The 27,109-nt window shown below is 51.6% G+C and overlaps 4 protein-coding genes across 11 annotated transcripts in view; 1 reads left to right on the forward strand and 3 right to left on the reverse strand.

The window, feature by feature from the left end:
- Nucleotides 1–143: 143 nt before the first annotated feature.
- On the reverse strand, nt 144–18,029 carry KPNA6 (karyopherin subunit alpha 6). Of its 8 annotated transcripts, XM_026043342.1 has the most exons (15): nt 11,238–12,163; nt 10,924–11,105; nt 9,666–9,799; nt 8,846–8,941; nt 8,480–8,579; nt 8,280–8,374; nt 7,072–7,203; nt 6,763–6,851; nt 6,098–6,197; nt 5,038–5,201; nt 4,099–4,177; nt 3,464–3,589; nt 2,790–2,917; nt 2,404–2,582; nt 1,057–1,766 (listed from the first exon to the last, which is right to left on the reverse strand). In XM_026043342.1, exons 2-15 carry the CDS (start codon nt 10,958–10,960, stop codon nt 1,582–1,584), a joined length of 1,644 nt encoding a protein of 547 aa, XP_025899127.1. In that variant the 5' UTR covers nt 10,961–11,105; nt 11,238–12,163; the 3' UTR covers nt 1,057–1,581. The 8 variants fall into 8 exon arrangements, with proteins under 8 accessions (XP_025899126.1, XP_025899127.1, XP_025899129.1 ...); XM_026043341.1 differs by lacking the exons at nt 10,924–11,105; nt 11,238–12,163 and adding an exon at nt 17,055–17,166 and having other exon boundaries at nt 144–1,766; XM_026043344.1 differs by lacking the exons at nt 10,924–11,105; nt 11,238–12,163 and adding an exon at nt 18,008–18,029.
- Nucleotides 18,030–18,420: 391 nt separating this feature from the next.
- On the reverse strand, nt 18,421–20,206 carry FAM229A (family with sequence similarity 229 member A). Its single transcript, XM_026043497.1, has 3 exons — nt 20,201–20,206; nt 19,620–19,783; nt 18,421–18,523 (listed from the first exon to the last, which is right to left on the reverse strand). The coding sequence occupies exons 1-3, from the start codon at nt 20,204–20,206 to the stop codon at nt 18,421–18,423; spliced, it is 273 nt and encodes a 90-aa protein (XP_025899282.1).
- Nucleotides 20,207–20,345: 139 nt separating this feature from the next.
- TSSK3 (testis specific serine kinase 3) lies at nt 20,346–21,746 on the forward strand. Its single transcript, XM_026043541.1, has 2 exons — nt 20,346–20,490; nt 21,085–21,746. The coding sequence occupies exons 1-2, from the start codon at nt 20,346–20,348 to the stop codon at nt 21,744–21,746; spliced, it is 807 nt and encodes a 268-aa protein (XP_025899326.1).
- Nucleotides 21,747–22,118: 372 nt separating this feature from the next.
- BSDC1 (BSD domain containing 1) overlaps nt 22,119–27,109 on the reverse strand; it is a 6,931-nt gene continuing 1,940 nt past the window's right edge. Inside the window, exons 5-10 of the mRNA XM_026043564.1 lie at nt 26,778–26,893; nt 26,341–26,409; nt 26,066–26,147; nt 25,080–25,547; nt 23,988–24,091; nt 22,119–23,598 (exon numbers count right to left, since the gene is read on the reverse strand). Of these exons, the coding sequence (XP_025899349.1) occupies nt 23,566–23,598; nt 23,988–24,091; nt 25,080–25,547; nt 26,066–26,147; nt 26,341–26,409; nt 26,778–26,893 (872 nt within the window). The 3' untranslated portion in view covers nt 22,119–23,565. The remainder of the gene's footprint in view (nt 23,599–23,987; nt 24,092–25,079; nt 25,548–26,065; nt 26,148–26,340; nt 26,410–26,777; nt 26,894–27,109) is intronic.

Genomic DNA, 27,109 nt, shown 5'->3' on the forward strand with positions numbered 1-27,109 from the left:
GCGCCGCGAGGCGCGCCGGGAAAAGGCGGCGGGAGGCCGCGCGACTACAACTCCCAGCGTGCCCCGCGCGGGGCGGCCGTTAACGGTCCCCGCGCCCCGCCCAAAATGGCGGCCCCGCCGCCACAGCCACACGGCACAGCCCATGCACAGATGCGGTTTATTCGGTCAACAGCAAAGGGCTCGCCGAGCGGGCGGGCCGGGCCCCAGCCGCGCCTCGCGCTGCCTTCGCGGCCCTGGCTTTAAGGAGGTCGTGGCTAAGTAAACTCAAGGCTGGTAGAGCAGTTTTAAGACAGAGCTAGGGTTGTTTATACAGTACGTGAGTAAACAGAGGAGGGGGAGGAAAAAAAAAAAAAAGCAGGACAACCAGTGATTTCACGGACCGTCATTTCCAGGTCTGCCTGCCTCACAGTGCTCTATTTACATAAATTACAGAAATTTCATATATATTGTTCTCTGCAGCCCAATTAGACAAATAGCTACCTCTCTATAATATAAAAAATACAAGGTTTTGGCTCTTCCTTTTGAAGTAAAATGTACATGATGCAACTGTGAGCAGGAGTTAAACCTGAAGACTCAGGCCTGTTGCTACTGAAGTTAACACTGCACACAACACCGCCGTCGAGCGCCTTCCTCCCCAGCCCGGCTAGCGCATCACCCCAACCCCAACAGGAAAAAAAGAAAAAAAATTCAAAACATGTTTTCATGAAAAAAAAAAAAGTTTTCAAGTAAGGATGAAGATGGGTTTCACCATTTCACACTTCGCGACATCAGTCAGTAGCAATGCAAACAAAGCCTGTGCAAGGGCAGCTGTGCTTGCTCTTTCAAAAGCCACCCAAGCAGCCCACCCTTTTCAGAGTTACCATCTTTGGGGTTTTGGTGCCTTTTTTTTTTCCTTGTAAATATCACTAACAGTTCTTCAAAAGAAGAAAAAAAAAAAAGAAAAGAAAAATCTAGACAAAGGGAACAATCCTTCCCCGGAAAGTCTTCCCAGGAGGGGGAGACTTTCCCACTTCTTGTGCATTTACAGTATATTTCAAGGGAACTTGGCCCAGGTCCAACAGGACTGTCCCCTGAAGGAGGGTCGCAGAAAGGCCAGGGCTAAACTTGGCTCTTGGCAAATTAGAGTCTTTAATAAAGAGTAACATGTGCAAAAAAATTAAATAGATCAACCCGGGTTTTCAGAATTACTGCTGTCAGAATGCTTACTTTCTACTTGTGTTCTTACCCAACCCAATGCTGAAATTTCCAATTAAGTACCCGAGGTAAAAAGTGACATTTGGGAGAGACCACCAAAAAAAGAAAGAGGTGCAATCTGTTACCTCAGTGTCCTTCCTCCACCCAGATGCCTGCTTTAAAGACACATATGCAGCAGCAAAAAGAAAAAAAAAAATAAGTGTAAGAACATCCCCTTCTCTCCATGAGGACAAAGCACTGCTTCTAGTTGTTTCTGAAGGAAGAATTGTTTCCTAACAGGTGGAGTGGGTGTTTAGCCTTCCATTTGCAAGGAGGAGGGGTGGGACCATCAGCTGTTCCCAGTTGCTTCTTGGCAAGTTTGTGGTGTTCCTTGCCCCTCTGGGCACATTATAGCTGGAAACCTTCCATGGGGGCTTCAGGTTGCTGGAAGATGAATTGCTGCTGGTTCTCGTCTACCTGGGGAGCTAGAGCGGAGTCATCCTCTACTCCAAAGTAGTGCTCAATCAGGTCGAAGGCCTTCTGGTAGATCTCCTGGTTCTCGTGGCTCTGCAGGAACTCTATCTTATCCAAGCCTTTAGGGAAGAGAAAGGTGGCATGCAATGAGACAAGGAGATGCTAGTGTTTACACTGCCCACATCCATCCCTGCTCCTAATTCAGGACACGGGAATCCAACACTGCTGCCTGTGTTAAACTTGCATTTTGTCAGCAGCACGCTGGCATCTAAGACTAGCTCTTCCTGTTGCCTCAGAGCTCCTTGGAGATTTTCTCTGTATCTCCTTACAGCAGCAGGTTTAGCTGATGCAACTAAAGCAGATTTGATCACAGCTTTCTGCTGCAGACTAAACCGAAGTCAGTGGAATTAATGCAACAGGCCATGAATGGTTTGATGGTCCTGGAGTTGGAAAGGGAAAGAATTAGGCTCTGACCCACTAGCCTCCCTCCAACTGAATGGCAGTGACTGCTTTAACTCTCCAAATTAAACCCACTGCTGAAAAGGAAACATCCAAGCCACAGTACGCACTTGGAAGTCCGAAGAATTGCTCTCACCAGGAGAATCAAAACCACTTCCCAAGCTAATTTGGAACAGAATGCCTTGTCTGGTATATATTTAAATGCTGAGCAGAAATGAAGCCAATGCAATCAGCACCTGCCAACATAATCTTTGTTTTTCAAAGTCAACAGCAGCAAAGTCATCAGCCCCAACCTACCGTAGGCCTCCTCGATCAGGCTGCAGTAAGGGTTGATGCCTGTCCCGCTCTGATTAGCCTCCTGCTCCCCAAGCCTCAGTATGTTCTCCAGGCCATTCAGTGCCACCTGAACAATCTTTGAGTCCATGACAGTCAGCAGGTCACAAAGGGGCTTGATACAACCCAAGTTCACCAGGTATCTACGAGGAGAGCACCAAGAACATACACTCAGCTTTCAGAAGAGCATCACCTTCATTCATTTAGAAAAACTCAAAACAATGACTCACATTAATGTTACCTAATAATATAGGAGGATGTTTTACTGTTTTACAAGATTTACTTTGCAATTCCCAAAGACAAAGCTGCCATGCATGATGATTTCCCCCAAAGAGAGCCTTCAGGAGTACCTGATCTGCTCTGGTGTTCCTCCTGACGTTGCATTTGTAATAGCCCACGCTGCCTCTTTCCGTGTACGGAACTCTGCTTTCTGTAAGATTTCTATCAGCACCGGGAAAATGTTTGCATCTATGACTGCCTGGGGAGAGAGAACAGTAAGGAGTGTTGGAATGGGCAACATGGTTTCCAAAAGGAGCTGAAAAAACCCTAACTCTACTTTCCAATAAACTGTTTAGGCTAAAACTTTTAAGCAATCCCTGCATTTTATTCCTCTAGCAAATCCCATTAACATAGGCTACTCAAGTCCACAATTAACACAGTATTATTGCATCAGTACTGCAAAAGTCTTTCATTTTATCTGCTTTTTTATGCTGGCCATTAAAAGGCCAATTAAATCTCAACAAGCTACTTTTTTTTTTAAACAAGGTATCTCTAATTGAGCAGGGAAAACCGTGATCTTTATGCCCTTTTCTTATTTCAATGATCCCACAAGGGGGACTCATTTCAGGACTAGTCTTTGTAGGTACAATTAACACATTTTAGCGGTTTTATCTGACTGACAGCTAGTAGCAAGCTGCCTCCAAAACCACCTTTAGAACAGGTAAGCGTTTGCAAACTTTTCCTTAACACTGAACTTGAAGTCCAAGGTCACTACACTTGAAATGGAAATATCTCAAAGTTGTACCTGTATTTGCGCTCTGTTTCCTGCTGCGATGTTAGAAATTGTCCAGCAGGCTTCTTTCCTAATTGACTCCTTAGGACTGCTTAATAAGTGAAGGAGACAAGGCAGTGCTGAGCAGTTCAAAATCACCTTATAAAAAGGAAAGCAGAAGCGAGGTCATTGGTATGAAGTACAGAGCCTTTTTTTTTTTTTTTTTTTAAATACAGTCTTTCAATTTTCATGAAGCAGATATGGGTGTTGCTTTTCCCTCCCTGATCCTTTCAAATAGGGGAGGACAGGTACTGCTATTACGTAGTTGTTAATAAAAGGTACAAAAGAAGCACTTTGCAAGATACATAGGAGATGGGACAGTCAGCCTTGCTGAAGATCCACTTAAAAAAACATACAAAACCAAAACATCCCCAGCACATGCATTTAAAGAAATAGAGAGAAAAGCAAATATGTTGCTCTGATGCACTTTGCTGCTCAAAGCTTGCTGCAGCAGTCTCACTAAACCACGCTGAGGAAAAACAGACTGCTGCTAACTAAAGTGCTCATGTTGAAAGAGATCTGATACGTAAGAGATATACTTTCTGACAGGTATAAGTACATCAAGAGCTGTACTCTTCTTTAGCTGCATCTGTGACATGTCCCCTCACCTGGGTCTGGATGTCATCTCCGGTCACGATGTTGCCGACGGCTCGCAAAGCTGGGGAGGCCACTTTGTAGTCATTGTGCCTGCAGAAGAGATGATGCAGGGATAAAAACAATTCTGAGAGCACCTGAATCTAAGAAATTCTCTCTTCAGTTTCTCACCTGCATAATTTAAGAGTTCCACCCCCTAGAACACAGAGCATGCGCTATGGACAGAAGTTTACCACAGGATAACAGACTGAATATAAACTTGTGACAGGATGCAAGAGATCATCTTTATCTCATTAAGATGACCCCTTCCTGAGGGGTCATATCTGACCCTCCTCCTGAGCACAGCTGTTGTTCATCTAGTGAAAACACACAGATTGTTTTGCAGGAGAGCTCTGGAAACAAGCAGCTATTTGTTCTATCAATTCTCAAAGTTTAATTAAAAGAGAAGATGCCCATGTATTCACACTGCAGACAGAAAAGATTTTTGTCCAAGTTTCCATGTAGATATCAAAAAGACAAAGCCGAGTTGGCTTTTGCTAGACAGTTCTTATTGTCTGATTTGTCTAGTGACTAGGCTTCCATGAGCACATTTGTAAAGTCTGAGAGCATGAGACAAACTATGTTAATCAGCACAATACTCTGCTTTCACAGAGCAGCCCAAGTGTCAGTCCGGGCTTCTGTTCATAAGTTCTTCCCCTCATTAATAGCATTAATTGATATTCCAGTGCTAAAATATACAGTTTCTCTCAGAAAAGCTAATACGCTACAGCCTGCATCGGATCCTAACATTAACTTCCCCAGGCTTAGCTGAGGTATTTGAATAATCCTAGATAGTGCCTGAACTCTGTGCCCACCAGAAACAGCAATTGCACTGTTGCAAGTTTTGGCAAGGACACGCTCAGCCACACGCTACCCCTGCTCAGTGCTTCAGCCCCGAGAGACAGGATACTTACATTAACAGCTCCACCAGTCGTCTACACACACCAGAGTCGATAACTGCTTGGATTTTCTCATTTGGGCCATCTGATAAATAGGAAAGAGCCCAGCATGCATCTGCCAGCAAGTCAGAGTCACTGTTGAATAATAATCGGGACAACACTGGCAGGCAGGGAGATACCTACAACAACAGCAGCCACCCGGGAAGATTAGTCACGTTCTGTCAAGGACCGCTGCATTTGCACGTAAACATCATGCGGCTAGGCCGGCTGCTAAGATAAGTGTTGAATGTCCACATTTCCTTCCCCAAAGTCAGCAGCTTCCCAGCTGGTTTGCAGGGCTCAAAATCTAAGATTGCCTCAATGGCTTTACTACAAAACTAAAATTATACCCCTTCTTCTTGGGCTCAGTCTAGACTTTAGAGACAAGTGCTGCTGCCTAAGTAGCTCAGTACACAGAGCTGCAACCATCAGGAGTTGCACCTCTGATTACTCAGCCTATTTGCAAGTGTCTTTATTTATCATCAATTCAGATTTCAAACCTTACTGCAGGCTCTCCAGCTTTGACAAGTGAACTTTCCGGTGAAATACATGTTAAGACATTTTAGTTCTATCAAAATAGAACGGGACAGATCTGAATAGCCAGCAAAGCCCCTTAACTTTGCCTTTCCTGCTGGGCCACTGTCCCTATCACAGCTTATAGAGTCCTGTTTTGTAGCATTTACATGTCTCAGAATTAGGTTTTAACCATTATTTGAGACGAAGCCTGACTTCCAGAGTCCATCACGAAAGGGCTCCAAGAGCCCAGAGCAGAAGACCTTGAACAGAAGTCAGCGTTCACCCCCTGCTTGAACAGCCTGGCTAATAAACTGTCAGCTAAGGGATGTTAAGAGGTTGGCAAAGAGCTAAGTGGGCATTCAAATACCTGCTAAACAGTGAGATCTCAATCTTAGCAGGAAGAAACTCATCCTAGCGCTTCCTGAAATGGCTTAAGGCTAACTGCAAGAAGTAGTTTGCACTAACATCTTGCCTGGGTGTCTCCCTGTCAGCTACCTGACAAGGAAGTATCTATTCTCACCTTATCAAATTCAGGTGGTGGATTCTTTCCTCTGCACAAGTTCGACAAGGCCCAGACAGCATTTCGTGTCATCGTCAACCTGGTGGACTTCGTAAGAAGCCTAAAGAGACAGTTACCACGAATTATAGCCTTAGTGTGGAAAGCCAGAAGTTTAACAACTTAAGTCATTTGTTTACCAAAGACAGCCTAATTTCCCTCCCTGCCAGAAGGGCAATAATACTTGAGAGCATGCTCCCAAGAAAGACACACCATACTAGCTGCAGACAGAAGACAACATGCAGAGACCTGCTCCCCTTTCTCAGTCCTTGGGGAGCCCTTTCAGACAAGCTCCTGAAACTCAGAGCGTAAGCACGAGGAGCAGGAATCCAGAAGGACACACACTGAACCGGCAAGCCCCATGACTTCGGAAAGACAAGCACACTGCAAGGGCCCTCGCTTCAGATTCAGAGCAGTATAAAGGTTTGTGAGAAGGCATGTTATCTACCAAGTCCCACTCTATCAGATATTGCCTGAACAACTGCCAGTTGATCTGTTCCCAATGGCCTGATTCCCAGTAAACACTGACACACATTGCTAGGGAACCTATTCACCCAGCACGCACATTGCTCTGCTGAAGTACAATGGGACTTCAAGAACTGTGTTGGCAAGTGTTCATGGCTACTCACATTAACAAGGGAGGAAGAATAGCGCAGTTAAGGACATAATCTCTACACACAGAGCTGTCTCCAGCAATGTTGCCCAATGCCCAGACAGCCTGAAAGGAAAGAGCAACAGTTTTAGCATTCACAAAGTCTCTACACAGAGGAAGAAAAGGGCAGTGTGCTAGGAAGGCATTTTCCTATTACTTCAGATAACTGATACTTAAGTTCACAGTCTGAAGCCAATTGTTAGATAGAATTCACTTTGAGCACTTCATTTTAATTGTGTAGTTGTGGGGGTTTTTTTAGGAGTAGGAGTGAAATCCTGAGCCTTACCTGTTCTTGAACATCCTCAAAGTCAGAGTTTAACAGCTCTATAAAAATAGGAACGGCCCCAGCCTCAATTACTATCTTTGTTTGTTGGGAGGTTCCTGATGCAATATTCGTCAGTGCCCAGGCCGCTTCAAACTGAAACGAGCAAATAAACAAATAGGCATGAATAAAAAGCCAGACAGCAAGATACACACCACTGAAGTTTAGTTGTGGGGTTTTTTTGACCTCTATTAAATATAAAGGTTGGGACAGGGGGATATTACTCCACGAAATACCTCAGTACCTGAGATTTTACTACCTGAACAAAAACATGTCTCCTAAATTTCGCAGAGGCCATAACTTCTCAAAAGATTAACTAGTGAAAGCACCATCAGTCACAACAGTCATCTCACTTTTATGACACTTTCTAGTATGACAATTGAAAATAGGTAGCCTAGAAACACACATGAAGTAAAAAGTTTCCCCCATCCAGGGCAGACAGCTAGTGTTAGTCCACCCTCTGTCTGGCTAATACTACAGAGATGCCTTAAGTTCAAGTGAAGTCGAACAACAGGTTCTCTGCTTTTGTTGCTCATTCATTACTTGATTTAAATATAGATTTCCATCCAGTTCTCCTTGAAGGTAATGCCATATGACATAAGGTCTTGGGCTAGAGGGCAGGAAGGAAGATTATCATCAACTCTGACATCAAATCCCATGTATGGAAGTACATGGCCCCCACAAAGTAACTATAGTTATTACCACACTGGAAGGAATCTCAAGAAACCATCTAATCCATCCCTCTGACCCACAGCAGGACCAGTTCTACTTAAACTGTTCTTAAAAGCCTTCCAATAATGCAGATTTTTCCCTATCTAATTTATTCTTGGTCTTAAATCTACCAACACAAAGGCCAGGCACAGAAAAGCCAAGCTTTTTTTCTGCTACAACTCAGAAAAGATTTCTAGTCCTACCTCAATGTGCAGGGTATGTAAGTGATCTATTCCTGGAAGAATACCAGCAAAAATGAGCTTAGGGCCAATTTACAGTTGCCTCTTCTGCCTTTTTACTAGCTTTACATGCCGTCTTTATCTTTTCACATCCATGATATGATCTGCATCTCCTGGGTTCTAGACAGGGCTCTTCCCTAATGGCACTTGTGGGCTCACGTTGCCCAACTGTGAAGGCAATGGTTACACACCACAAAGAATTCATACCACAGTCTCCCTTACCTGTAGTGTGCAATTTTCACTTCTTTTCAGGAATTCCACAAATCTGTCCACCACTCCCTGAGTGTTTATCACTTCATCTATTGGAGGATTTGGCTCTGAAATAGCAAGGCAGTGTCACAACAGCACATAGGCCTAATACAGAGGACTAAACAAGCATGGGCTATTATGGAAGTGAATGGCTCAAGTTGTAGTCAACTTACCTTTGGACAGTAGCTTCCTGAATTTCTGGGTGGTTGCTAGCTGTAGATCAGGGTCATCTGAGAAAAGCATCTCTACCATCTCTCTTGTAATCACTCCCTCCTGAAAGGGCAGAAAGGGGAGAGAACCACTTCATTCCATACCGAGGGCTTGCAGTCGAGACCACCTATTGGATTCCTACTTCAGCACAAAACCAACAATTCCTAACTCCAGATTACAGCCCGCTATTTTCCTTCCTGAAAGATTCTTCCAGATCATTATAGGAAGACTTGCAGGGAAAACAAAAAGGTAAAGCTTGTCATTTGCATGCAGTACTCAGCATTAAATCCATCCGACGATGTGATTGCGACAAGGAAAAGACACCTTACCCCACATGTTGTGGAACTGACATAGGAGTCCACAAGAAGGCTATCAAACATGGAAGCATCTTCATTAATCAGTTCCACATTTCTCCTTTTGAAGAGCTACAGGGAAAAAAAACCTCTTTATTAGAAAGTAATAATGAATAGTCTTTATAACTAGATATTCTTGTTCCACAAATAGGACACTGTCAGCTAGACTAAATGCATCCTGAGTAGAGAAGTAGTCATTAATAATAATAGCTCTGCACTCTGAAGCTTGGCATACCACCTTTGATAACAACAGAAAGAGAGTCAAGTTTTGCCTTCGAATATGTAAATATCCCCATCACTGAAACACTGATATAGACCAAGGCAGAATTGAGCCTGACAAGCTCAGGAAACTAAGGAGAAGTCAGCTTGTAGATGACACACTAATAGGGTAAATATTTAGTGAAAGCTAAACACATCACTGGAAAACATCTCGGTTTCAGAGACCTCCAAGCTAAAAACACAGCTCAGAGTTGAGAAATCCTTTCAGCCAATCCTCATTTAATTTTCCTGCTGCTGGAGGAAGCAATGCTATCCACTAATGGATCAAAAAAGTCTTAAAAAGCAAAGATCCACAAACAAAAGCCTCTAGCACCCCAGGACCAGGGAGCCTGAAGTGCTCCTGATGTGAACTACAGTCTGTACTAGACGCACAGCAAAAGAAGACAGGAAAAAAATCTCAGCTGAAAAATAAGACTGCCAGCATGTTTTTATAGACTGGAACCCTCAAGGGTCTGTGTAACAGGAGCACATTACCAATCGTGTCCAAGCTGAATGCAAGCTAGTTAAGGCGAGTTACCTGTTGTTCTCGCTTCTGTTTGCGCAGTTGGATGCCTTCCTCTTCCCTTCTCCGTCGCATTTCCTCAGGATTTAGAGCTTTATTCTTATAACTCTTCATTCGATAGTTATCCTTTGCAGGGCTCGCCATGGTTTCTGTAAAAAGAAGAGTATTTGCTTTAGATTTCTTTTCAGCCTCCATTCTATAACCCACCTGCCCTCCTCAGCCTGCACATGTGAGACCAGAATTGGAACAGTCAGATCGAACAGCCTTTTAGATTAAAACCAGTCTCTCAAATGCAGAAGTTTTAAATTCAAATGAGATTCCATCCTTAGTTCATGTGATATGTAAAGACAAGAATATTATAAAGTTTCTAGGAAGTACAGGGGTAGATTTATTGCTCTGGAAACACCATGACCTGACTTCAAGATGAAGTACACCACCCATATGAAAGACTTTACTAAACAGCTTCATTGTCCTCCACACACTCGGCCTCCACCAGCGTTTTTCGCAGAAATTGGGTCTCTGCTATCATGCCATAAGTCACATCTTACAGATTCTTCTCCAGATTCCAAGGCCTAATGAAGATCTGGCAAGAAGTGGGTTGTCAGTCACCACAGCTACATCAGCTTCAACATTTTAGAGGAGCCCATGAAAACATCCAAACTTGTACGCGTGGCAAAACCAAGACAAATCCCAGCAGCCTCGACCACAGGCTGCTTGAAGAAAAGCTGTAGCAGAGCAATCTGGTGGGACAAACATGGCCTCAGCGTTTGGTTTGTGACCTACTTATTTCGCTGCTTCATATTTATCTGATAAATGCAGCACTTCAAGCTTGATTACTTGCTATTTCCCTCCTAGTCACGGAGGTGACACTCCACTATTTGGCAAAGTGGGAGCGACCAGGATCAAGCAGTAACTTGAGCACAAGAGGGTATCACTGCTTCACTGCATCCAACCGTGGCCACTGCTTTGGCCAGATCCACTTCTTTTTGCCTCTTCCCCAAAGCTCCCTTTCTCCAATTTACACAGCAGACCGGTTGGCTTCATTTTCGTAACCTTCGAAAGACAGGAAGGACACAATTATGACGGACAGTATCAAAGGGCCAATTAACCTGGTGAACAACAACTTACTTGACTCTGCCAGTCTGCTGAATATCAATATTTTTGTTTTCCTCCTCCTGCCCTTAGCCCTGGGAAAGTCTGCACTGCTATCTCGTTATACCCTTTCTTTCAAACTTGGAGCCCTCCTCAGGCACATTGCTTACCGAAAATTTACCTCTGTTATCAGCTGCCTCCAGCCTTTCTGGAAGCATCCCAAAAACGAGTAGAAGTTTCAGAGCTCCCTGCCCTGCCACAGGAAAGCCCACAGCCCTGCCAGGGCTTAACAGACACGCAGGCAAGGCATAAAGACCCAAAGCTTCATTGCCACGGGAAGAGAAAGTCACTCAAGGAATTCACCTGTTGACATGAGAGGCAACAAAATATTTTGTTGTACCATTTCAGAGAAATAACTGAGAGAAAGAAGACTAAGTATTATGAGGGGGAAAAACAATACTTCATAGCATGTTTTCTAAGAGGGCACCCCCTTACCTAGCCAAGGCATCAAGAGGCTGTTCTTGGGAAGAAACGATGGAAAAAGGCACCTTTTTCCAGGAGTGCTGCCAAGATCCCAGGTCCTCTGGTCACTTGTGCTGGAGCAGAGAGGCCCAGCCCTGGCCCCGGCTGCCCAGAGCTGCAAAACCGTTTTGAAGCCTGGCAAGCGGCAGCCGGAGACGGCACGAGGCTCGAGGATGATGCAGCAGGATGAGCTGTGAGTTTATTGGCAACCCTGAAGCCTAAAATACCAACCAAACTCACCAGCAAGAGCAGTATCTCAGTGCACACCGTTTTCAGCAGCCTGCTTCAGACGCACTCAACTTCAGCATTTGCTTCAGCATGTGCTTAAACGACCAGAATTCATAAGAAAAAGTGACTCTGTCATCTCAAGCACCACTAAGGAAGCAGTCTACAGTCTCAAAAATAAAAGATAAGACAAAGCAGCGGCCGAGGATCACTATGCAACTATGCAACTCCCACTCATCCATCCCTCTTCCCAGTAGCCCTTTTTGCCAAGATTGCAGGGAAGGCATCTTATTTACTGCATAACTCAGAGAAAAATCTAGGGGAAAATATAATAAATATAGGCTTTAGGGGGTTGTATCTGCTCTTACAGCAGCAAAATGCCACCTACACACAGATTTTAATTCAGGAAATACTTAACTCCTGCTGCTTGTTCCATAGGTTTAAGTGTTCCTATTACCACCCAGCACTAATGGCTCTTACATCCACACAAAAGAGTAACAGTCGCTAGTTTAATTCAGAAAGATTACACGAGATTCACCAGGCAGACAAATGTGTAACCGCCCTTTGCAAGGCGAGGTCTCCAATTTAGAGGCAGTTTTAAGAAAGGGAGGAGTAAAAAACAATTAAGTGGGTTAATGCTATATACAGGATTAGCAGCCAGTCAGTCATATAAATAGCTAAGTGCCACATGACAGCTCAGCTGCCTGGGAACTTGCACAATCCCCCTCGGCTCGGGCCCAGCTGCGCTGGGCTCCTTGCAGGACAGAGCCCAAACCCTGCTGTGCTGCAGGGAGGCCCCAAAATGCAGCCCCCTTCGTGTCAGCTGGATAAGGGGACCCCGCTGGGCTGGGGGGTACCCGGCTCCTGATTTCCTATCACGCCTTGCACACATTTACCGCTTCGGATGCTGCTTTTTCCACGCTGTCATCTGCCTCAGCACTTCAATGGGATTGGAATTTGTGACACTACAATCTAATTCCTATGGAAACAGATGAATGTCACAAACGCAGGATTATGATTCCACTGTGAGCTCAGCAGATGCCGTAGGCAGCCCAGACTGCAGCAAGCACAAATCTATGAAAAACAGAACAGGAGGAAGATGCCAAGCACATACGAACTCTTGATTCGTAGCATTTCAGTACAAAACATCTAATAATTCGGTATATCTGCATGGCAGACTCCAGTGTAAAGTCACATTCTAGCAGTGTAAACACCTAGAAAACCATCACATAAGTCACAACTGGAGTAATTTGGATTTTATTGTTAGGAAAAGTCATCACCTACTCGTAGAGGAGGGATGCTCAGACAGCGCCCCAGCCACTGGCCTTCACTTTGCATTTTAACTTTGAGCTGTTTCTGCCTTCAAAGAAGAATTCTTGATCACAAGAGGGCCATGCAAACCTAACTAGACCAAGTTTCTCCTGGCCAAAAGCTCTAAGCTTTTGTGGCCACATTTAGGGAGCTGCTCTAACCTCCAAGAAGTGCTCTCCTCTAAGAGAGCATCTTAAACCGCACTTCTCCTAGGAAAGGATTTTCTCCCTTAAAAACCTGCTAAGCCCTACCTTAAATCAAGCTAGGATCGACTCACAGCCTGGAATTCCGACGCTATTCTGCTGTTATTCCAAGCAGGACTCCGAGCTTACCTGTGGCACTCAATAAACTACACGAGGGGAGCAATTGTGGTGGAGCCACGGGCTGCTGGCGAGGGTGGCCAGCCACCACAGCCCTTGGCAATAGGCACCAAGGCCATATTTCCACTCCTGGGGCTGCAATGAAGCTCAGAGGAATTTGCCCAGGGGAAAGCAAAGGGGGAAAAAGCAAGGGGGGGAAAAATAAACCACCTATCCCCAAAAAACAAATCCTCCAAGAAACAAAGCCACACGCAGGTCTTTTTCAGAGCATTAGTGGTAGAGGAGGACAGAGCTTGTGCTGTCCTCTCCTAAGAGATCAGCACAGCATGAACACATTGGTAGAGGAAGGAAAACAGCAAGAATTAGGACAGAAGAGCCTCAGCACTAGGCGCCTCCTCCACTGGAAGCGCAACAACAAACAGTCCTTCCAACTAACAGCAAAAGCCAGTTCAGCCCCTCATATTTCAGGTCCTTGCTCATAACTGGGTTTCTACCATCCTAATCTCCTGCTGCAAAAACAGCCCGACTTTCTAGGAAGCTTTTTTTCCTCCAAGTTCAGCATCCCTTGGATTAACCTAGAACATTAAAACCTGTCTCTTCCTCTTTCGCTGGTCAATTAAACCTGATTACTGGATGTTCCTTGAAGTACCCGTTTACCTTAAGGGTATATTGCCATTCACACACCGCTGGCAACAAAAAATACCTCAAACTGTATCATTCTTAGATTAAATTCTTCTAGGAGGTTCATTTTTTCCCAGCGCAGAGGCAAACACAGCAGAGACAGTTTGTATTCCAGCCCGCAGAGCCTTCAACCCATCTCCTCTTAACACTGCCACAAACACTGTAAATCTACAAGAGCATTAACTCATTTTCCAAATGCAAACATCAGTAGAGGATCTGCTACTTCCCAATAAGAAATCCTCATGTTCCATAAGAAAAAAAAAGGAGAACGAGGAGACTTTAAACTTAGCTAACCCCACTTAAATTCCTACATCATTATCCGCACACCAAGATTATCACAACTCCTTAATGCTGCTGGATCAGAAACTCAACCTCACTTTCCTGCAGATTATGTTCTTGCCATTCCTCCGCATTAGAGGCATCTGCTCCAAACATTTCTCAGCTGCTGATTAAAGCCTTCCAGCTGAGTCACTGCGGGGACTCGCCTCTAAATCGGGACTTGTGCTGCTGAGTCAGACTGAAGCGGCAGAACACAGAAACAGTTACACAAATTCATACTGAAACTTCATTCACTACAAGCTGAATGCCCAGCTATATCAAGTATTTTGCCTTTTTTTGAGTCAAAAAGGCAAGGTTATACATGTGTAATCAGACGTATTTGATGAATTCCGCAGCACTGATGGATCAGGGCCTGTGGGGCACCTTTCAAAGTTACTATAAAACTTGGTAAGTTACAACTAAACACAAAGTTACAACTAAAAACGAGCACAATTTGCCTAGCAAAATGCAGCAAGTGAACTACCAAGTTCCCTGTGACCAACCTTGCTTGCTCGCTCTATTCCTTGGATATTTTTTTCCATGCGGCAGCAAGCTTCTCCAATCGTGTACTGACCTGAACATCCAAAGGATATTCCAAGCCATTCCTGGCTCTCCTCCTCTTTTGCACAGGCTCAGGGCTAAGCACCTCGACCAAGGCAAACTGCTTCAAGCCCAGTAGTGTTCACTGCCCTCGGGCTGCTCATACTCACGGTCCAACACAACAGTGCAGGTTTTGTCACAAAAAGCCACTTCACGAATCCATAGAGGTCCTCCCACCTTTAGGGTACCGTGGAGATCCACAAACTGAACTGGAAACGTGGGACTTTCTGCTGAAACAGTTATCACTGGGCAGATGGCATGATAGGTCTGCTGTGTTTTGGACATGAATTACTTATTGTTCTAATCTATTCACAGCTGGAAAGAAAACCTCTGGCCTCTTCTACATCCTCTAATTGACACTTCTTTCCTCAAGCTGTCAGCAGAGATGCTGTCCTAAGTGAACAAACAAAACCCTCCAAGGCAATAGGGCCAATGGGGCAGTATTAGATATTTCTGAAGTGTTTCAAAATCTAATCCTTCTCTAGCATATTCGCATTAATCAACAATTGCTTTGCAAGTTTAAGGAGTATCACTTGGAAAATCACAGCTGAAGTCTTGTGGCTGTAGCAGTATTAACAGCAAATACTAGCTAAGAATAGGTTCTTATTTATAATAAGAAATTTGAGAAGAGAATAAGAAATAAATAGATTTGTTATATACTTTCCATTTTTGATAGATTAATAGTGAAGAACAAAATGGAAAAAAAGGCACTTCTTTGCTTGGAAGATACAGAGAGACAAGGAGAAAGGGCAATTATGCATGCAGAAAATAAATGAATAAAAATGGTATGTAGGAAGCACTGTCAAAGACGCAGAAACTTTATAGCCTCAAAATTATCCCAGCCAGTGTGAAACCTCGGAAGAGCACCACGGATTTGCGGTGTTGTCACCTGCACCTTTCTGTTTGGAACCAACTCTGCCGCTTTCACCTTTGCACGGGGGCTCTCCGAGCGTTTGCCGGGAAGCAGATGGAGTGACGACCGCGGCGGCTCGAACACGCACTCCGCACGCGGGCCGCTCCGTGCTAGCGGAGCGCTTATCCGGGCGCTTATCCGGCCGCCCGGGGCGGCAGTCACCATTGGCTCCTTCCCTTCTGCTTTAGCTACCGGGAGCCAGCGATGGGATATCACGACTGGAATGCGCAAACGCTTTGCTGATGGTGCTGGCTGCGGAGGGGGATGGGGGAAAGAGCAAAAACAACATTTTGTTGGAGAGAATTAACTATTGCACAGCGTACGGGTCTTTCATTAGTCTAATATTAAGCGTCTATATTAGACTGTGTAAGTCTAATATAGAGACTCCCTTTACCTAGGCGTCAGTGTAAGAGCCCACCTAATCCTCAGGCTGGTTCTCAAAACCTTATTTTCAACTCTACCTCCTCCTAAGTTTTTCAGCCCAAATCTAAAATCTAGGTGCTTTACGTCTTTACGTTTTTGCAACCCAGTTCCCACATCCTGAGACATTCAGATTTCCTTCACAGGAAAGCAAAGTGCTCGGTAGCACTGATGGGCTCCCCAGTACAACCATCTCCCACCTGGGGCCAGATGGTCCTTCGTAACAGTTCTAGGAAGAAGAAAGAGAAAGTTCGGGTTAGTTTAGTCACAGACTTAAGGCGCACGTGAGTTACGGGAGCTAAAGTGAGAGTGCAAGATCCCAGCAAGCTCATCCTTCCCAACACAGGCTTCCCTATGGAAAGAAAAAACAAACAGCACTGCCTGATTTTTGATGAGCAAACTGGAGGGCACGCAGTGCAATCCTTGAGCCCTTAAAGGATGGAAGGGCTGGAACTTTCACTGCCCCGCTAGCCGCTTTAATGATTGAGCTCCCCTTTACAAAGTTCGTGTTTGCTTTCTGCTAAACACAAGCAAACAACGCAAAGCGGCCAAATGGCCAGTTAAACTGAGCACCCGCCAGCCACAGGAGTTTGGGGTAAGGATTAACCATTACATACTGCTCCATACCTTATTGGCACAGTATTTACACACATAGGTGGCAGAGGGAATGGGGAAGCCCTGATGACCATTTCCAGGGATGCTCTGCAGCTACCTGCAAAACACACCCGTATTCAGCCCGCGACACCCAAAGAGAGGCTGCAATGTTCTCCTGCCACTGCAAAGCTGCATTACTTGAAGATGAGGACCAAGCAGGTCTGGTTTATTAAAGAAAACTTAAAAGTTACACTTGAACAACTCAAAGGAGGAAGAGCATTAAGCTGCCAAGAAAAAAAGTCTCCTTGAAGCTCCAGCAAGGAACCGAGCAGCAGCAGAAGAAAGAACAAGAAAGTCTCTTTACCAAAGTCCCTGTCTGTGGTTAACACACGGTTTTCAGACATTCACCTAAAGGCCCGAGGACATTTTTCTGCTCAAAGTTGTCAGTCAACATTTCAAACCATAAATTAAGCTTTTCCCTGTGCTGGGCAGTCCTGCAGCCGCTGCGTATGCAGACGCGCGGCCACCCGCTTCTCCGGAAACATCCCGAGACGTGTTGGAAGAGGGACTTTCTCACAAGGTCGTTCTGACGGAGCCGCAGCCCAAACGAAGGGCGTTTTTACAACTCCTGGAGGCAGATCTCGCTGGAAGACAGCACTGCAGCTTAGAAAAGCCTAGGGAGCTGATGCTTCCCGCGGAGAGACCTCGCCGTGCTCCGCGGGGCCTGCTCGGGCCCGGCTTTGCTCTGCTGCCTCACGCACTCGGGGCCTGGCGCTGCCTTCGCCAGCGGCAGCGGGTGACGTTAACCGGAGCTGCCGGGGGTCCCGCGGCCCCTGCGCCCCGGGGGGGCCTGGCCGGGCTGCGGGGCGGCCCCTGCGCCCGCTGTCACCGGAGGCCCCCGCTCCGCTCGCCTCCAGCCCCACGGGGCCGCTGCTGTTAAACCCGAGCGTAACCACGGCCGTAAAGGCGGCCCGGGCCCGACCCCCCGCGCGGGGAGCAGCGGGGCCGGCGCTCGCCAGCGCCGTTCGGGCGGCTTTCCCGTCACGCGCCGAGTAACGAGCGGGACGGAGCCCGCACGAGGGCCCGGGCGAGCGGCGGCGCCTCCCGGGCACCCCGCGCCCCGCAGCGGGGCCGGGGAGGGGGGACCCGAGGCCGCGGGGCCGCCGCTGCAGGCGCCGAGCGGTGCGGCCGGACCGGACCGGAGCCTCCGCCGGCAGCACCGGGCTCGGCCGCCCCTCAGCGCGGCCGCGGAGCCGCCGCCAAACCCCGCCGGCCCCGCGGCGCCTTCCCCGCCGGAGAGGGGCGCGGAGGAGCCGCCGCCCCCTCCCCTCCCGGGCCCGCCCCCCCCCGTCCGCCCTCACCCATCGCGGCGGCTCCGGCGGCGGCTCCCGAGCGGCGGCGGCCACAATATGGCGGGCAGAGGGAGGGAAGGGAGGCGAGGGGGGAAGGCGGCCGCGAAGGGACAAACCTCCTGCGGCGCCGCGCGCGCCCCGCCCCCTTAAAGGGGCCGGGCGGGAGGGGGCGGCGGCGCCAGGGCGCCCCCAGCGGGCGGGGGCGGCGCAGCAGGCGCGGGGCCGCGGCCGGTTCCGAGGGGTCGCGGGCCGGTTCCGAGGGGTCCCGGGCCGGTTGCGAGGGGTCCCGGGCCGGTTGCGAGGGGTCCCGGGCCGGTTGCGAGGCGCCCGAACGCTCTAAGAAGTCCTTTTATTATAAAGTGCGTCGCCGCTCCGCGTGTCCTCGCCGGGCCCCGCTGCGCGGGCGCCGGGGCGCGGGGCCCTCAGGTGGTGCGGGGCCGGCGGTTGCCGCCCATGGCCATGAAAACGTCAATGGGGATGTTGGGCAGCGTCAGGCAGTGGCTCCCGGGGCACCGTCGCAGCTGCCTGTGCAGGAGAGAGCAGGGTTAGCCCCGCGGAGCCGCGGGAAGGGCCGTGGCGCACATCGGGGTTGCATGGCACGGCTTGGGCTGCGTTGCATGGCACGGTGCAGCGTGGCATGACATTGCATGGTGCAGTGCAGCACGGCATGACATTGCATGACGTGACATTGCATGGCACTGTGCAGCACAGCATGGCACAGCACAGCCAGGTGTTGCACGGCCTGGGCTGCATTGCATAGCATAGCGCAGCATGGCATGACATTGCATGGCCCGGTGCAGCATGGCATGGCCCAACACAGCCCAGCATTTCATGGCAGGACTTGGGATGTGTTGAATGGCACGGCCTGGCGCTGCTTGGGCTGTCCTGCATGCAGGGCACAGCTTCGCATGCCCCTATTTGGGCTGCATGGCTTAGCATGGCACAGCATGGCACATATGGCATGGCATGTATAGCATAGCACGGCACAGCAGGACGTGGTGTGGCATGGCAGGGCACGCTTCCAGCCCCTAGAAAGCCCCGTCCCCTGCAGGACAGAGGGGCCAGGGCCACGGGGGTGACACTTGGGCAGCAGCAGAGCCGCGTTGGCCAAGGAGGAGCTGGTCTGAGCGTCCCCAACACCTCGCACAGCCCTTATGTCTCCACACCCCTTGTCTCCTCATGTCCCTTTCCTGTCTGTGTCCCATTCCGCTTACCTCCCTGTGTCCCTTAATCCCCATGTCCCTTATGTCCCTCTGTCCCATACCTTCCCGTGTCCCTTACCTCCTTCTGTCCCTTGCCTCTCCATGTCCCTTAATCCACGTATCCCTAATGTCCTTCCGCCTCTTACCTCCCTGTGTCCCATGTCTTGCCTCCTTCTATCCCTTACCTCCCCATGTCCCTTATATCCCTGAATCCATTATATCCTTTTATCCCTTATATCCCCGTGTCCCTTATGTCTCTGTATCCCTTATATCCCTGTATCCTTTACCTCCCCGTGTCCCATGTCCTAAATCTTGCCTCCTCCTGCCCGTTACCTCCCCGTGTCCCTTATATCCCTGTATCCCTTACATCCCTGTACCCCTTACCTCCCCGTGTCCCTTAACATCCCGGTGCCACTCACCTTCCCGCCGTCTGCTGAGCAGCGCCCGGCTCCTGCGTTTCGGGAGCCACGGCGAGGCCGGGAGAGTCGCCCGCCTCTATGGGGAACCTCCGGGCTTGGGGGGTCTCCTGGGAGCTCATGGCGGCGGCGCGGGGGGCGCGCGGCGGCGGCCGGGCCCGCGGCCCCTACGCAGCCGGGCGCTGGCGGGGCCCCGTGGCGCACGCGGCGGCTCCGCTCGGCTCCGCAGCGGCCCCGGCCTCCCCGGCGGCAGCGCCGGGCGCTCTGTGACCCGCCGCGGGGCCCCGCATCACAATGGCACCGGGAACCACCCCCCCGCTACACCCGTTCCGCTCCACGTGGGGAAAATTGGGAGTGGACGGAGCAGCAGGATCGGCTGTAGCGGCACAGGGAGGATGCCGGAGCAACAGGGCGCTTCCCGCCTGGGCACCCTCTCCAAGGGGATGCGGGCGGGAATAGGGGAGGTGGCAGCAGGACAGGACGGCGCAGCGCGACCCCCAGCCCCAGGAGGGTCCCCCAGCCCCGCTGCCACCACCGCCCGTTTCGGCGCCCCCGCGTCCGCCCCCCGGCTCACGCGGCGTCACCTGCATCACAATAGGGCGCCCGCGTCTCAAAATGTCCCCGGTGTCCCCTGCGCCGGGGCCTTGGCGCCGGCGGGGCCGCCGGGCTCTCGCCGCGGCTGCAGGATGACCTGAGCGCGGCGCCGACGGCCCCGCTTCGCCCGAGGACATGGAGGAGATTCTGCTCGCCAATGGCTACCAGCTGGGCAAGACCATTGGGGAGGGCACCTACTCCAAAGTGAAGGAGGCTTTCTCCAAAAAGCACCAGAAGAAAGTGGCTGTTAAGATTATCGATAAGAGGGAAGGTCCAGATGGTAAGGGGCAGCCACCGGGCTGAGCTCTGGCCTCTCCTTGGAGGCTTCCCAGGAGACCAGATTCCCAGGTTTCCACCTGGGAGTTGGCGGAAAGGCAGGTCTTAGGGCACCACCAGCTCCAGGGAATGGGAGGCCTCCATGTGCTCCAGGAATGGGTGAAGGATGGGGCCTTGCTTCCCTGCACCAGCCCAGGAGCATCCCTATGCTCCCTAAAGAACAGGGCCCGGCAGCAGGATGATCCCTGGCTCCATAGGCAGGTCGGGGAGGGGTAGCGGGAGCCAGCGGCTCAGGCACGGATCACAGAATCCCAGAAGGGTTGAGGTTGGAAGGGATCTCTAGGGATCATCCAGTGCAACCCCCTGCTCCAGCAGGGACACCCAGAGCACAGGGTGGCATCCAGGTGGGTCTTGAAGACCTCCAGGGAAGGAGACTCCACAGCAGCCTGTGTCAGGGCTCTGACACCCTCACAGTAAAGAAGTTTCTCCTCACATGGAGAAGAAACTGCCTGGGTTTCAACTTACACCCATTGCCCCTTGTCCCGTCCCTGGCCACCACTGAGAGGAGCTTGGCCCCTTCTCCCTGCTCTCCCAGCAGAGTTCATCCAAAGGTTCCTGCCCCGGGAGCTGCAGATCGTCAAGCGCCTGGACCACAAGAACATCATCCGCGTGTACGAGATGCTGGAGTCGGCCGAGGGCAAGATCTACCTGGTGATGGAGCTGGCCGAGGACGGCGACATCTTCGACCGCGTGCTGCACGAGGGGCCGCTGCCTGAGCGCCGCGCCCGGGCCCTCTTCCAGCAGCTCGTGGAGGCCATCAGCTACTGCCACGGCTGCGGCGTGGCCCACCGCGACCTCAAGTGCGAGAACGCCCTGCTGCAGGGCCGCACGCTGAAGCTCACGGACTTCGGCTTCGCCAAGCTGCTGCCCCGGAACCGCAAGGAGCTCAGCCAGACGTTCTGCGGCAGCACCGCGTACGCGGCGCCCGAGGTGCTGCAGGGCGTCCCGCACGACAGCCGCAAGGGCGACGTGTGGAGCGCCGGCGTCATCCTCTACGTGATGCTGTGCGCCAGCCTGCCCTTCGACGACACCGACATCCCCAAGATGCTGGGCCAGCAGCAGAAGGGTGTCACGCTGCCCCGGCACCTGGGTGTCTCCGAGGAGTGCCAGGACCTCCTCAAGAGCCTCCTGGAGCCTGACATGGTCCTGAGGCCGTCCATCGAGGAGGTCGGCCGGCACCCGTGGCTGGCCGGCCCCTGAGTCGGGCGCCTCTCGCTGTCCCCGAATAAAGGGGACCGGTTGCTTCTGAGGTGACATATCGATGTCAGTGTTTTCCTTCTGTTCATCCACCCCTTTGCCAACCCTCTCCATGCAGGGACACGGGCAGGGGCTGGCAGAGCCCTCCTTCCCACCTCAAGCAGCATCTGCCACCTTCCCAAAGCCACCCCCAGCCCTGGCACAGCCCCCAGTGCTCCTGGCTCCAAGCACAGGAGCAGAGCGGCACGTGCCACCCCTGGGCCACCCTCAGGGCAGGCTGGGGGGGCAGCCCAAGCAGCCCAGAACCCCCTCACGCAGCCCCTGCCCCACTGCAGACCAAAGGAAGACACGAGAGGCGGCGGCTCCGTAGAATTCCTTTAATCGCCATTAACTGCAAATCTGTAAAAGGTTCCGAGAAAGTCGTCGTTACAAAACTACCAGCTGTTAGAATTGTTCCTGGTTTTCACCCCAACTAGAAAAGGCTCAGGGGGACGCGGAATAGTTCGGAACAGAGAATATTGCACAGACAACCAGAAGGTTAATTCGAATAAGGAACAAAAAGACACGGACGAGCACGCGGCGGCTCCACCGCAGGCCCAGGGGTGCGGCGCGCGCCGGGGCTCCTGCAGGGCCGCCAAGCTCTCGTGCGTGGTCCCCAACACACCATTAACGCAGCGGCTGCGCGGGCGGCTGCATTTGGGAGCCTCCTCAACAGCAAAAGAGCTCCAAGTGCCCCTAGGTCCCTGCTACCCACAAAGGGAAGAAAAGCTCAAGTCAAGCAGCTCTCCAAGAGGCAGGATGAGAAAGGCAGCGCGGATGAAACCCGTGCCGGGCAGGGTGGACACGGGGTGCGAGCTCTGTCCCTGTAGGACCCCTGGGCATAAGCAACGCCCCACGGGGAGCGTTTCGTGGTGCTAAATAGGCAGTGCTGGGGGCACCGAGACCCCCGGGAAGCGTCGCAAGCGGTGGGCAGGTGGCTTGAGCGAAGGAACCAAGCGGCCAGGGCACGGGGCGAGGGGCCCGGGGTGCCAAAGCAGCACAGGACAGAGCTCCTGCTCCCAGGGAGGCCCCCAGCAGCGCTCAGGTAAGAGCCACGCACGAGCACCTGGTTTGGAGAACGTCACCACTCAAAACGCGGCAGAGGGGAAGGCGTCAGCCCCTGGCGCTTAAAGAAGCTGCTGCTCTTGCAGCAGGAAGCAGGAGTTTCCCTCAGAAAAAGCTTCCAAGACAAAAAATAAAGCCAGGCAGAAGCTCAGGAATTGGCAGGGAGCTCGGCTCCTTCCAGCAGCGTGCAGCCTTGGGCCAAAGCCACGAGTCAAGTGCCTCTCCTCACAGCGACAAGGGGAAGAGCGGGAGCTGCTTCGGCCTCTCCGGGGCTGCCTCGGCAGCGCGGAGCAGCGGGCGAGCGGGAGCAGCTGCCCTTGAGGAGCCTCTGAGGGGCTGCTACACACACAGACACGAGCAGACAGGCCGTGTGGGGGCACCACGCGACCCTGCCACGTGTCCCAGCTCACCCGGGGACCCCTCGCTGCACCACAGTGGCCTCCACCCCACTGTCAGCCTCGGTTTTGGCCTTGCCAAGTCTCCAGGACCTACTGAGCAGAGGGGCTCCCTAGCAGCTGAGTGTTCAAAAGTGAGCGCCGCCTTCCTCCTCCTCCAGCTCCCAACAGGACATTGGAGTTGCCCACAGGATTTAGCAGGGATGAAACTCTTCCAGCCTGGAACTGCAATCCCCAGCACAGTTACACACAAAGGAATAGCCAGTCCGTGGTTTAATTCACATTCGATGGTGGAAAGGAGCCTGCGACGCATCCTGGAAGGCTTATTCCCAGTCTTCCCACTCTTCATCTTCCAGCTGCAAACAGGAGGAACAGCCCTTAGTTTTCTTTTCCTGAACTTCCCAGCCATCTCTCTGAGATCCTCCTGCTCAGGGCAGGTGCCTGACACACATCCACACCCTCATGAGAGGGATCTGCAAGATCCCAGGCTACATTTGGCTGCCTCAAAAAGGCTCCAGGTCTTTAACATCCACTGCAGGAGACTGGATGCTGCAGTAGCTGGTTCCAACTGCGGCGCTGCCCTTCCAGGCCGGCAGCCTCGCTGAAACAGGCTGCACAATCCTGGTTCCTGCACGAGGCCAAGTGTTCAGGACAACCCTCTCAGCCCTTCCCTAAGCCCAGAGGAGCCCTCAGCAACACGGGACTCTCGCTGTGACCCCAAGGAGCTGCTGAAACCTCCACTCACCTCCCCGGACACTTCCACCTTGGCGAGCGCCAGCTGCACCTCCTCTTCAGTCATGTCCAGATCAAAGTCCTTCTCCCAGTCCTCACTGATATCGGTGCTGGAGCCTGTAACCACAAACAGCAGGATTGAGCCTGGCAGGGTATAATAAAGCCCGTATATTCCCAAGGTTTGGATCTAACACGGCCTGGCCCAGGAGAGACACTCTATCCAGGTCCTATCTGGTCTCAGTCCATCCAGGATTGAGCTGGACTTCTGGCACAGCCAGGGCTGCCTCATTTGGTGCACAAGTGGGTGAGGTGGCTGCTAGGGCAGCTTCTCCTCTGGCTGTGTCATGCTGCTGTCACACAGGAAAATACAGCACATCAGGAACAACAAGAGTGACCTGGATAGGAGAACTGAAACAAATTCCAACAGGAATCACCACCTCACAGGGCAGAGGAGCAGCAGGGACACTCCAAGAGGTGACATGAAGAGAGCAGGAGCCACTTTTCCATAAACAGACCCCAGCCTGGACCTCTAGTATCCAGCAAGCCAGGGATTAATGGCACTGCCTGCTCAGTTCACAAGGAGACTTTTCATTTCTTCCTCATCTAATCTGATTCCACTCAATGACAAAACAGATCCAGGGCACAATAGCGAGCCACTTTTCCCTAAGCTTGGCTTTTCTCCAGCTGCTTTATAATCCCACAATTGGCAAAACCATTACACTAGAAGACCCAGAGCAGGCCCTGTTGATGGCAGCACCTCCTGCAAACAAAAGCTTTGTAAACAGCAGCAGGCAGAGCTGCAGCTCTGGTCGCTTCTCAGAGCTAGGAAACATCCCTGAAGGGTTTTAGCCTCCAGCCTCCCAAGGAAAGGGGCTCCAGAGAGCAAGACAGCGCCAGCACCTGCTCATAGCAGACACTGACAATCTGCAATGTCCAACCCAACAAGGAGCTGGCCCTGCTTCACTTCAGCTGTTTCTATTAGATGGTTTGGAATCCAACGCTCTCTGCTGACAGGCTTCTGTTTCCCTTGACTCTATCCCTTTTCCCAAGGGTTGCCATCAGCAGCGGAGGGTTCCCAGGCACAGGGCAGGCCCCCCATACGCACCCTTCTTGCCGTTGTTGGAGGGCGTAGATTTCCCGCTATCCGAGTTCAGCTCAAAGACTCGCAGATCCGTCGGCCCTTCCTCTTTCAGAGTCTCTGTCCTGCCCGGGGCTTTGCTCTCGGCCTCCCGGAGCTCGGCGGCAGCCGCAGGAGCGCCGGGCGCTGCCAGGGAGCCCTGCTCTTCCGCGGTGGCCTCCAGCAGCCTTTGGGAGAGGTCCTGGGCCTCGGTGTGCAGCGGTGTGGTGGGCGCAGGGGCAGGGTTTGCGATCTGAGTCACAAGGGAGATGCTCTCGCTGCTCTCCGAGGGGCTCCCCTCCGCGGGGGCTGCAGGAGGAGCAGGAGCGGCCCGGTTTTCCTCAGAGGGTCCCTTTGGAGGCGTGGGGGGGCTTCCCTCAGGGGCCGATTCCTTCTCTGCTGCTTCTGGAAGTTTCACATTTGCACAAGGCAGGGGTGACATTCCCAAAATGTCCTCTGTAGGAAGACAGAAGCGAAGCAGGAGATGTTTCAGCAAACACGCTGCAGGTAGACAGTGGTGCCAGCACCGCAGTCGGCAGTCCCCAGCACCAAGGCTCGATACCTCCGACCCCATCTAACCAGGCTCAAGCGGCCCCTCCCGCCCAGCCCTTCGGGGAGCCTCCCACATCACCCCCCTGTTCTTCCCCCCCGGGGGCCTTGCAGGGCTCACCCAGCCCGGCTGCAGCACCGGGCCGCTCAGTGCTCAGGCCCGGGCGCTGTGCAGAGCGGACACTCTCGGAGCAGTGCCAGGAGACTTGGCTTCCCCCGCGCTCCAGCCAAGCAGGGAGCAGTTGGCAGCAGCCACTGGCAGCTGTGACAGCCCAACCACTGGTGCAGCAGCTGCCAGGGAGGCAGGAACGGTTACGGTCTGGATAGGAGCCAGTTCTGCACGAGCAAGAGCCATGACCTTCCGAACTCAGCTTTGCTGGGGTCTGCGGGAGCCCTCTCCATAGATCCCTTGCCGTGCGACCCACCTTCATCCTCTTCCCAGCCTGGCTCCTCTCGGTGCATGCTCTGCTCCACTCTCTGCTTCAGTGCTTCCCTCCGCACCTCATCCTGCAGGGAAGCTGCAGTCAGGAGCCCGTCACACCCACAGGCCCTTCTCCCCAAGGCAGTCCCGCATCAGTAGCAAGAGGGACATGGAAAAGAGCCCAGAATTCTGCTTCCTGGGAGAAGGCAGCACCTTCCTCCCCACCCTGGGTCTGCATTAGGGAGCTCCTGGGCCCAGAGCACCCTCCTCCTGCCCTACCTGCTCCAGGCGATGCACTTTATAGAAGTAGCGCTGCCAGAACTCAGAATGAGAAACAGCCACGGGGACCTGGGAACAGCACAGAAAATGCAACGAGTCACTTAAAAGGGATAGCTGCAGTTGATACCTTGCTCTTCTCTGCTCCTAAGCCTTATAGTTACCCTATAACCTATACATGTCACCTATAGATTTGGGACTGAGCATCAGGTGCACATCCAGAGGTGCTCAGACACCAGAGAGCCACAGAGGAAACGTCTGCTGTGGGCCTGCAGGCAGCGAGTGAGGGAAAAAGACAACATGCAGCTTCATATCTACATGTGTTTGCTGCACAGCCACACTCCTTCAGCCAACAGCCCCAAGCAGCTCAGGGCTCCCCTGTGCCAGGAGAGGAGAACCAGCTCCTGGAATCACAACGTGCCCTCTCCAGGCGCCCTCACCATCTTGCTGTAGAGCGCGCGGATGGAAGGGCTGGTCGCCAGCAGCTCCGAGATCTCCCCTTTCTTCTCCTCTAGGTTAAATTGGGAGAGCCAGGCCTCCAGGAGCTCTGCGGGGCCTGTAAAGGAACAGCACAGAGATAGCAGCACAAATAAGGCAGGGTGAATTGCAGAAAGCTTTGTGGGAAAGATGCTACAGCCCCGTGAACAAGGAGCAGGGAACGAAAGGCAGGAGAGCAGCAAGATGCGCAGCCCGAGATGAGCTCGCCCCCAGCGGACCTCTCGCTGGCCCCTGCGGACCTCTCGCTGGCCCCTGCGGACCTCTCGCTGGCCCC

Source organism: Nothoprocta perdicaria, unplaced genomic scaffold (assembly GCF_003342845.1).
Source record: "Nothoprocta perdicaria isolate Ctin4 unplaced genomic scaffold, notPer1 scaffold_33, whole genome shotgun sequence".
Lineage (NCBI taxonomy): Eukaryota > Metazoa > Chordata > Aves > Tinamiformes > Tinamidae > Nothoprocta > Nothoprocta perdicaria.

Bases quoted from the DNA above. Each gene is read 5' to 3' on its own strand.
- KPNA6 (XM_026043341.1), bottom strand. From the start codon at position 17,100: ATGTTGACTGACAACTTTGAGCAGAAAAATGTCCTCGGGCCTTTAG. The intron at 7,204-8,279 runs GTAAGGGAGACT...TGCTCGTTTCAG, and splicing joins GTGAAAATTGCACACTACAG to TTTGAAGCGGCCTGGGCACT. The intron at 6,198-6,762 runs GTGAGTAGCCAT...CTGTCTCTTTAG, and splicing joins ATTCTTCCTCCCTTGTTAAT to GCTTCTTACGAAGTCCACCA.
- TSSK3 (XM_026043541.1), top strand. From the start codon at position 20,346: ATGGAGGAGATTCTGCTCGCCAATGGCTACCAGCTGGGCAAGACCATT. The intron at 20,491-21,084 runs GTAAGGGGCAGC...CTCTCCCAGCAG, and splicing joins TAAGAGGGAAGGTCCAGATG to AGTTCATCCAAAGGTTCCTG.
- FAM229A (XM_026043497.1), bottom strand. The intron at 18,524-19,619 runs GTGAGTGGCACC...TCTCCTGCACAG, and splicing joins GCTCAGCAGACGGCGGGAAG to GCAGCTGCGACGGTGCCCCG.